The sequence below is a fragment of the Arachis ipaensis genome, chromosome B04 (genome assembly GCF_000816755.2).
Source record: "Arachis ipaensis cultivar K30076 chromosome B04, Araip1.1, whole genome shotgun sequence".
NCBI lineage: Eukaryota > Viridiplantae > Streptophyta > Magnoliopsida > Fabales > Fabaceae > Arachis > Arachis ipaensis.
Genome location: NC_029788.2, coordinates 100819907 through 100830932, shown reverse-complemented (window position 1 = coordinate 100830932; position 11026 = coordinate 100819907). Strand labels below are relative to the sequence as shown.

The 11026-nt window shown below is 36.9% G+C and overlaps 1 protein-coding gene across 1 annotated transcript; it reads left to right on the top strand.

Annotated features, from left to right (window-relative positions):
• Nucleotides 235-990, top strand: LOC110270721 (TORTIFOLIA1-like protein 3). The gene has a single exon (XM_021120200.1). The coding sequence runs from the start codon at nucleotides 377-379 to the stop codon at nucleotides 758-760; it is 384 nt and encodes a 127-aa protein (XP_020975859.1). The 5' UTR covers nucleotides 235-376; the 3' UTR covers nucleotides 761-990.

Genomic DNA, 11026 nt, shown 5'->3' with positions numbered 1-11026 from the left:
AATTACATCCAGAAATTCAGAAGTTAAAATCCATTACAATTGGACAATAAAATCAGAAATCAACAAAAAAATTAACAAAAAACCATCAACAATCAACAAAATTATTTCAGAAAAATTAGCTCAAAGCTAGAAAAATTAACTCAGTCAGAAGGACAGTGGACTTCAACAACTGTCGGAGGATGAAGGTGAAAGCAAGGGTTGCTACTATGAGTAAGCAACCGTGGAAGAGATACAGAGAGCTTGAAGAGAGAGATGCGACGGTGAGAAGAGCTCCGAGCACGGCGACGGCGAGAAGAGGGCCGATCTGAAGAGTGGATGGTGGCTGGGTGTTGCTGTGGAAAAAGGATTAGGGTTGGGTTCAAGATCTGAGAGTGGAATGCGTTCTCTGGAGACTCGTGTGCAAGGCCTTGAGTTTGCGTTGGATGAGATCTCTTATGATTTGGCCGTATCAAGTGGAAGAATGTCTAAACCTGGTGCTCCTAGGTATGCATGTTGCTTGCTACCAGGTTCTGAAATTTTAAGCGCTAAGTTCTGGAAGAGAACACAGAGCCGGTATTCATCCTCCCAATTATCTAGATCTGACGGCACCCAATTGCTTGCTGTAGTCCTCCACCAAGATGACATGAATGCTGAAACTGAGTTGAGAAGCCATAGACTCAGGCTTCATAGCGATGGAGGAAGCTTCATAACCAATCCTCTAGCAGAGATTAATACTAATTTCAAGAAGATATATGGTTTTGCAAGAGCAGAGCCAAATTAACAAAATAGAGGGAGGATGGTGGCTGTGGCTTCCAAGGGGGTTTGGGGCTGGATTCTTCTCCAGAGATCAAATTTCAGAGAGGAAGAGAGGGGTGGGATGAGGGTAAGAGATAGCGGCTAGGGTTTCAATCTTCAGGGTGTTTTTGTCATATATATGACACTAGAAACGACGCCGTTTTGAGTGTAGCCATGAACCGGAAATCCCTTAAAAAACCTGGCCGGTTCTGGCGGTTCACCGGTTAACTGCCGGTTCGGCTGGTTTTTTGACCGGTTTTTTGCTAGCCGATTTTTAGAGTTAACCGAATCGACCATATGACTGGTTTCCGGTTAACCCGGTTGAACTGGCCGGTCCGGTTCGATTTTCAGAACCATGCTCATCACACTTCCGCCAAACGAGGGATCTCTCAATTGCAAAGACAAACAAAACAGACAAGAAAAGCACAGATATAGGTAGCAGTTACAGCAAGTAGAATAAGTAGCAGATAAGCAGGGATAAAACAGTTAAGCAAACCAAAATAATGTACACTCAAGTAAAACATACAAATACACATGATGTATGCCTGTCCTACTGGCCGTGAGCTCACGTGTCGGTTACTTTGGCAGAATTCTACACACCTGGTAGCTAAGCTAGATATCGTCTTTCTGACATGCTCCACACTCTTGGGATATAGTGCCCGTCACACTCTCGGGATATAGTACCCGCCACACTCATGGGATATAGTGCCTGCCGCATTTCCCGTGATAAAGTGTTCATACACTCTTGGGATATAACACCCGCCACATTCTTGGGATATGGTGCCCGACACACTCATGGGATATAGTGCCCAACACACTTCCTAGGGTAAAGTGCTCCCACACTCTTGGGATATAGCGCCCGCCACGCTCTTAGGATATAGTGCCCGACATTCTCATGGGATATAATCTCCGACACACTTTACAAACAGAGAGAAAGTGATGCAACAAAACAAAATAGAACATACATTCACACTTCACATTCATAATCATTGTCTTCATAATTACTTTCAATCATTCTTCTTCCTCATTTCTTACCTGGAGCAAGTGGACAGAAGCACTGCATCTTACCTGGTCTCATATATCTCAATCTCATCATATCTCATTCAAAATTCATAATTAACTCAGTTCTCCTTATTCTTCTTTCTCATAGCTAACCTCATCATCAAACACCTCCTAACTCAGCCACATTTCATTATTATTATCATTATCTTCTTTATTTACTTCTTATTCAACATTACCAACGCCTCGTTAATTCAGATACTTACCTGGTCTCATATATCTCAATCTCATCATATCTCATTCAAAATTCATAATTAACTCAGTTCTCCTTATTCTTCTTTCTCATAACCAATCTTATCATTAAACACCTCTCAACTCAGCTACATTTCATTATTATTATTATTATTATCTTCATTATTTACTTCTTATTCAACATTACCATGCCTCATTAATTTAGATAACACTTCGCAAAACCCTCCCAAATATCTCCTCAACTTATTTAACAGACTCATCCCGTTCTAAGGTTTAAAGACTCACTAACGAACCTTAAACAAGTGTGAAAGAGGTTTAAAAAGCTAGAGGCTTGGTTAACCATTAAAAAACATCACATTTGGCCAAAATAGGGGTTCCGCATATGCGAGATTTCAAAACAGGGAGGAGTGCTTGTGTCGCGTGTGTACTCTCACATACGCGAGATTGTAAAACATTTAGCATAGCTCGCGTCGCGCCTGCAGATCGCATACGCGACACTCCTTTTTCCTCAGAAGCTGTTAAGTCATTAAAAAATTCGTTTTATACACCTAACTTCCAACATTCATAACTTCCTCTACAAAACTCGGATTTTCACAAACTTTAAACCATTTTAAAGGTCTTAAAATTATCTTTAATTTAAAATAAATTTCATTCAAACCCAAATTCTGAGGCTCAAGTTATAATCTGTTGAAGTTGGTTAAAAATTACTTTTTGCCAAAAATACCAGATTCCCTATGCTTTCCAAATTCTCAATTCTATAGCATAATTCTATAACCAAAACAACCCCACAATCATATCTACCTATTTCCAACCATTTCTCATCCTCAATACATAAAAGTATCATCAATACACTCAAATTCTTCATTCTAGTTACAATCATTGTTCATCAATTTCATCATCTCAACATACTATCATCATCAATCATCCACAGTTGTCAATAATCAAAACATTTTTATCCCAAACTCAATACCATGTTCACCACACTCATACATGTATATAATAATTTCATCAATCCAACTACACCACATCAATTCAACACGTATAGCGTCAACTAAATCCAGTAAATATGCACCAAACACATGATTCAACTTATCCTAGGTTGTCTAGCCTAAATTTTCACGCAATATTATATATTATCTACGAGAAACCAAAATCATACTTTAGTCGATTCCTCTCTATGCTTGGAACACCACAAATACACCATTCCAAATATGTTCAAAGCTCCGAATGTACACCAAATAGAAAATTCAGTCACAGAGAATCAAACTCAAGCTTCCAATGTTCACTCCCAAGCCTCTAATTCTATCAATTTGCCTCCACAACACAATTTAATCTAATACCATACAAATATTACTAAATCAACATGGGGTTTGCCATACCAATAATTTCATAAAAGTTAGAAAATCTTCACCTTACCAACGGACATTTTGGACAAAATCCAACAAGTTCACAAAGCTAATTTGATCCTGAATACCAAAATTTAATAAAATCTCAACACACTATGATTTTAATTTAAAAATTGGGGAAGAAAGAACTGTGAAGATGCAATTTTCTTACCAAATTGTTCAGTGAATTTTGTAGAGAATTTCAAGACCAATGCGTGACCACTGAAAGTTACGGGAGATTGAAAGTTATGGGAGATTGAATTTTGGGTGAGGGTTTGAATATTCCTCCCAATTGTCTCCTTAGTGCCCAGAGTGTTTCCTCTTTGTGTGGGGAAGAAGAGTTGTGCTCTTCATTAAAGTGTTGTTGGGTTAGGCCTTGGGCCCGATACAAGCCCGGTTCAACCGATTTGGCCCGTTTGGCCAAATTTTGGGCCAAAACCTTTGAAATTAGTGTCAAAATTCATATTTTAATTATTTCTACTCCATTAAACTATAAAATTTAATTTTATAATTTTTTAAATAATAAATAATTTATTGACTAATTATTTATTAATTATCCGGAGATTACAAAACACTAATAACTAAAGATCCAGGTAGTCCTCGTCGCCATCGTTGTTGTTCTCGTGGCCCTGATGAGGCGGCGTAGAAGATGGTGATGTTTGTGTGCCACCAGCAACGGTGCTGCCACCAGCAGGGTTGGTGCCATTGGCGCGTATCTGAGCCTGGTACACCTCCATCTGAGCCTCCATCCGCTAAAGCCGCTCCAGCTGCTCCCTCCACTCCAACCGGAGGTCATTGGTGTCCGTCATACGTGTGAAGATCTCCTGATACTTCTCCCGATAATTGTTCATCTCCTGAGCATGCTAGTGAAGGCTGTAGGTGAGCTCATGCACCTGAGCCTCAAATCCACGCCTTCCTCGGGCTCAATGGCTCGACTGGTGGCAGAGCCAGACGATGGCCTCAACGTTGAGCTGTGGAGGCTGCTGGCAAAGGACGACCCTAGCCTGTATATGCAGATCTGGTACGACATTGAGGCGGTCTTGTGCCAAATCGCATCGAGATCAATGACTGTTGCAGCAAAACCATCGGCGACGTCCTCCCCACTTTGTTGAGATTGCAGAGTCACGGCCTCTAGTTTCTGTGTGTAGGACTCCTGTGTAACACATGTTATTGTGTTCTTACGACAATTATACAGTTAATCTCTAATTTTATATCAAAAGATCAGATGCATGTTTACTCACATAATGATCATGAAACCACTGATCAATAAATTGATTTGTTCTCCTTCAACGTGTGGGTGTACTGGAACGTCTTCACTAATATCACCTTGTGATCCAACAACTTCGACTACACATATTGCATTGAAATAATATGATTAGGATGCCTAGTAATGATTTGTAAAAGAATATAACTAAGTTAATAACAAAACTAAAAACACTACATACCAGCCTGGCCTTAGTCTTCATGAAGGTTGCTGAGCCGTCAGTATACTTAGACAACTTGCCCGATGCCCTGTTAGCTCTGTTGGTGAGACGCTGATGCCAAACCCCTTATCGGTCTCCAGTGAACTAACAGAACCTTCTTTATTTCCGGTCGGAGCCAAGTCGTGTAATATCCTTACTATCAGAATGTCACACTTCCAGCTACGCCACTCTAATAGCGAGGATATTACAACGACTTTTAAAGATATCTTTACATAGTAGAAGCCTTTAACTGAAAATCGTATCAATTTTTCTTTGAAAAATCAAAAATACTTTTTTCTTTCTTTAGATCAAACATCCATACATACAAATCAATCACAATACTTCATACACACACACACACATAAATACAAGGATTCTTTATAAAATTAACTCGCAAATATTACATACATACATATCATTACAATCACGAATCATATCCCTCTTTACAAAAATATAATAATAGTGGTGAGAGAAAACAATATCTAAGATATTTAAAACAAATATAGCATAGCCAAAAACTAAGCAAAATCCTCATAGGCTTCCTCGTCTGTTTTCTGAAAAAGATAGTACTGTAGGGGGTAAGAACCTAATCACACGGTTTCACCAGAGGTTTTCAAAATTTTCATACAAAGATATATAAAAAGGGAATTGGTGTTAACCGCAATGATCATAGCTCGTCTTATGAATCTTTTCGAAAAATAACAATTAATCATCCAAAATCCAATTTGTTATTTCATTTATAAAAATTTTAATCTCAATAATATTCCGTAACATTTCACAACATACCAAAGAATCAATTTCACCAAGTTTACAAATAATTCATCCAATCAGGGTTTTTGGCCAAAAACTCTTTCAAACACGACCTCCAGCCCAAAATTCAATCAATCACAGCAATCCAAACCATCAAGTCACAGTCACAAGTAATCAAACAGACATTCAAAAAGTCACACATAGAGAACAATTAGGACAAGTAGTACAATTAGCAATTAACAGAATATCAATTAGGCAAACCAAGTAATTATGCAGACCCAAACAATTTCAAACAAATGCAATATGATGTATGCCTGTCCTACTAGCTAGCCATGAGCTCACGTGTCGGTTATACTGCCAAACCTAACACAAATCTGGTTGGAAACTATCGGACTAGTCTCTAAGTTGCACATCCCCAGGAAGAAAAATTTTGAGGGAGAGTGCCCTACCACCTTCTCTTAGAGGTATACTCAGGGGGTAATATTTTAAGAGAGAGTGCCCTACCACTTTCACCAAACCATGCCAAAAATAACAGAGAGTGCAATCTCACTCAATGGATCATGCCGTCTCACCTTACAACCCAAAAGAGATGTGGGTAAAAAATTTCAAGAGAGAGTGTCCTACCACCTTCTCCACTTCCAAAAAATACAATCAAAAGAGAAATGGAGAAAATATTCCAAAGGAGAGTACCCTACTACCTTCTCCATATCCGCACTGCAAAAGCATCCCCAAGAAGAATAATTTTGAGGGAGAGTGGCCTATCACCTTCTCCTAGGGGTATACTCATGGGGTAAAAATCTATAGGATTATTGTCCTACCACCTTTCCCTGGAGGCAGTACCACATCAACACCCAAGCAGTACAAACATCCGACCTTGCTAATTCAGTCTTTCAGACCACATTCACAAATACGCAAGTGGGATAAAATCACCGTCCGTGCAAATTTAATAATCATTATCAATCTCAAACACGCAAGCGGGATAAGACCACTGTCCTTACCAATTCAGTCATTTAGACCACAATTAGTCATAATCATAATTAAACCTAACCAAGTTCAACAACAAAACAATACATATATATATATATATCGATCAAACCTCATCATAATCATAGTTCATTATGTTCACATTTATCACAAGGATAATTATCCTCAAGTCATGAGCAGGATAGAACCACCATCCTCACCACAGTTAGGAATTGAATCGGAAAGAATCCTCAACCTTCTATCTAATTCTCCAATGTGACAAGAGAGGAAATTCTCAATCTCAAACTTGTCCACCGCAACAAGAGAGAAAATCATCAACCTCAACTTGTCTATCCGTGAGCGGGACAAAGCCACCAACCTCACTGTTGAGAAATTATTCACAAAAATTCATCATATCTACCTCTAACGTCAAATATAATCATTATCATCATCAAATTCATCATTTACACAATCATAATAATCACTAATCAACCGTAGTATTCTTCTCATTCACTCTCATATTTCATTCTTTGATTAATCACTTTAAGGGCTAACTAAACCCACCTTTCAAGCTTCTTAGGTTTAATTTAAAGTACTCCCAAGGTACTCAACCTTTATCTTATAATTCTTGAAAATCACAAATTGATTTCCCAAAATCAACAAAACCATAAAATTCCAGTTTTCTTTAACCAAGTTATCGTACTAACTTCAATAATCCATTCCTTCAAATCCATTTGAAATTTTCAAGAACAACTCTTAAATTAGAATTAATTGAACAAAACTCACTTTCGATTTAACCAAATAACCAAAACTACATTCAACTTCATTCTCAAGTTTAAGAACTTTCAAAAAGACATAAAAATTATTTTGTTTTACCAATCAAATTCAAATGCTTTAAATTCACTAAAACTTCTCAAAAAATAATTCTTCAATTAAAATTTTTCAATAAAACTCCAAAACAAGGTCTTAGTGTTTATGAAAATAGCATTATTTTCCATTATTGTTATTGTTATTGTTATTGTTATTGTTCAATATTCACTCAAATTCTTATAAAAATTTTGGCAGCATCTCCTTTAAAACTCGGACTTTACCACCCTTCAAGGGTTTCCTCCATCTCAACAATTCATCAACCTTTTACCAAAAGAAGCCCAAACTCTTGATAATCATACCATCATAATTCAATTTAACAATTGACATAACTCAATTAAGTAAATCGTGATTCTCAGCATTTTGATAAGAAGAGAATCTATGCCAATTCGAAAAACTAGATAAAGTGATTCCATTGTGAGTATAGTCCAAATCGGCAGTGGATCCTCTCAATCAAATATTCAATTCAAAAGGATAGTCACAATTCAAAACACAATTAACCGGGAGTTTTAAATTCCGATTCGTTCTTCCTAGGAACTAGTGACAACAAGTGCATATAATTTTGGTTTGGGAAAGCAAAGGGTATCCAATGATAAGAAAGCAATAAAGGAATAAAAGAACAAGGCAAAATTACAATTAATAAAACAATAAAGGAATAAAAGAACTATGTATGTAATATGAACAAGTAAAGCTTTAAAGTAGGTGAAAAGTGGTTCAAAACATAAATGAAACCTTGACTTGGGATGAGTATCCAAGGAATCCTTTCCTTGCCATAACCACAACTATGATAATTATCATGGGTTAATCTCGTCTAGTTAACCCCAACCATCGAGGAGTAAGTCAAGCAAGCATAATTGACCTTAATTCATAAGTTCTAACCAACTTATCAAACTAGTTGATAAAAGGCTAGCTTTAATGGAAACAAGAATCAACTAACTTCCCAAGAATTATCACTAAATGTTGGACATTATGGCTCTAGTAATCCATAGACTCATTTTCCCCAAGCCAAGGGGTGGAAATTATCCCATAATCAAAATTGGTATTTCATCAAATACATAGAGGGCATAAACATAAAACATGGCAAAATTGAGAAATTGAGGAAAGCTATGAAACATAAATGACCAAAATCAATAAAGGCAACTCAACAAACATATAAAAACCATCAACATCAAATTAAACAACTAGAAATTCAAAATTGCAAGACTATGTAAATTGCCAAAGGAAATTGAAATAGATGAAAATGTAGAACAAGTAATGTAATTAAAAGAGAAATTAAAGAAATACTTACAATGCAATTGCTAGAATCTGAAATCTAACTTGAAGTATAAAATGCTACAAATCCCTAATTAAACCCTAAGAGAGAAAAACCTAAAACTACATTACTCCTACTCCTACTATGTTTTTCCTAATCTAAAGTGAGCTCCCTTCATATGTGTTGCATCCCCCTTCATATAGCACTTGGTTTCAGCCTTGAGTCTTCAAAAATTGGGCCAAAAGGCCTCAAAATCACGAGTGCACGTGCATTTTTAATGAAGGCACGCACTGGGACCTGTGCGGACGCACAGATGTGTGCGTCCGCACACTTCGCCAAATTTCCACTTGTGCGTACGCACAGAGGGTTGTGCGCACGCACACTTCGCGATGCTCTGGATTCGCTCTGCTTGGGTTCTTGTGCGTACGCACGGGTAGTTGTGTGCACGCACGCATGGATGAGCTCTCCTCCTTTGTTTTCTTCATGCTTTCTCTCAAATGCATGCTCCTCTTCCATTCCCACCAAGCCATTTCTACCTTATTCATCTGAAATCACTCACAAATAACATCAAGGTATCGAATGGAAGGTAAACGGAATAAAATTAGTCAAAATAAGTGCAAAAGAGCATGTTTCCACATTTATGTCTAAATTAGGTAGATAACACAAAAGTATGCTATTTGGGTACTTAAGTGTGAGTTCATGTACTAGAATCCATCCAATTTGAGTCAAAATACATCATCAAATATGGACTCATCAATTCTCCCACACTTAAACAATAGCATGTCCTCATGCTAAACCAAACAAGGAGAATGATCAAAAGGGAAACAACTTATTGAATGCAACTATCTATATGCATGCATGTATGTATATACTATATATACCTATATATACTATAGTATCCTATGAAATTGGTGAAAACAAATAATTAAATTCCCAAGCAAGTATATAAACGTATAGGGCTAAGCAAAGAAGTAACTCAATGCAATAAAAAATCTAAAGAATTGATTTACTCATAAAAAATGAAGCAACTTGTAGGAATACATGATGAGAGGTATGGAAACATAGAGTTGAGTGATCGAACCCTCACTAGGTGTGAATAAACTCTAAGCACTCGATGTTTAGGGTTTAATCACTCAAGTCTCCTCTAATTATGCTTTCGAGGATTTGCTTCTCATCTAACAATCAACAAGTATTTGATGCATGTATGCAAGTATCATGAGGTCTTTAGAAGGTTGTAATGGGGTTGGGGTAAGGGTAAGATGAATATATGGCTAAGTGGACTAAAAGATTGAATCTTTGATTAGCTCAAGTACCCACTCAACCTATATCAACCAAATTACAAACTATGCAACCTAACTTCCCATTCCCTTTTTATACACATTCATGCATCTTTTTCATCCAAGTCCACATATGCATTTCTTATTCATTCATTTCATTTTCTTTTTTCCTTTTTAGGGAGACTTTTGTCCCATCTTATTTTTTTCATTTTTTTTCTTTTTCTATGATAAATGCATATGGTTAAAGCAAATTGAAACATGAATGTGCACCCATTTTTCAAATTTTTCAATAATTACGCAAAATAAAAATGTTTCTCTACCAATGCTTCCCAAAATTTCTCCCACACTTAAATGAAACACACACCTTAACCTGAGCTAATCAAAGATGCAATTCAAGGTAATTCATGGTTTTTCGCTTAGGGTTGTGATGTGCTAATAATTAGAACAAAAGGGATTAAAAAGCTCAAAAGGGGTTAACAAGGATAGATGCAAGGGTAAGGCTATATTAGTGAGTAAGCTTAATTCAAAGATGGCCTCAATCATGCTAAATGCATTCAAGACATCAAACATCAGAAATAAAGAATCAAGCAAAACCAAGATCACAATCATAGAAGAGATATAGCACACAATGAACAAATTTAGTGGTTAAAATGTGTAACCACTCATTAAACCTCAAAAACTCACAAGGTATTTTGTTCTATCACTCTTCTATGTTCATCATATTGAAGTGCGAATGAACATCTTAGATAGAAACAAGCGTGTTTGAATAGAAAACAGAAATAATTGCATTAATTCATCGAGACATGGCAGAGCTCCTCACCCCCAACAATGAAGTTTAGAGACTCATGCCGTCAAAGAGTACGAAGTTCAGATCTAAAAATGTTATGAGATACAAAATAAATCTCTAAAAGTTGTTTTAAATACTAAACTAGTAACCTAGGTTTACAGAAAATGAGTAAACTAAGATAGATAGTGCAGAAATCCACTTCTGGGGCTCACTTGGTATGTGATGGGGCTGAGACTTGAGCTTTACACGTGCCTAGG

Excerpts from the sequence above, each read along its gene's own strand:
- LOC110270721 (XM_021120200.1), top strand. The coding sequence starts at position 377 with ATGCGTTCTCTGGAGACTCGTGTGCAAGGCCTTGAGTTTGCGTTGGAT.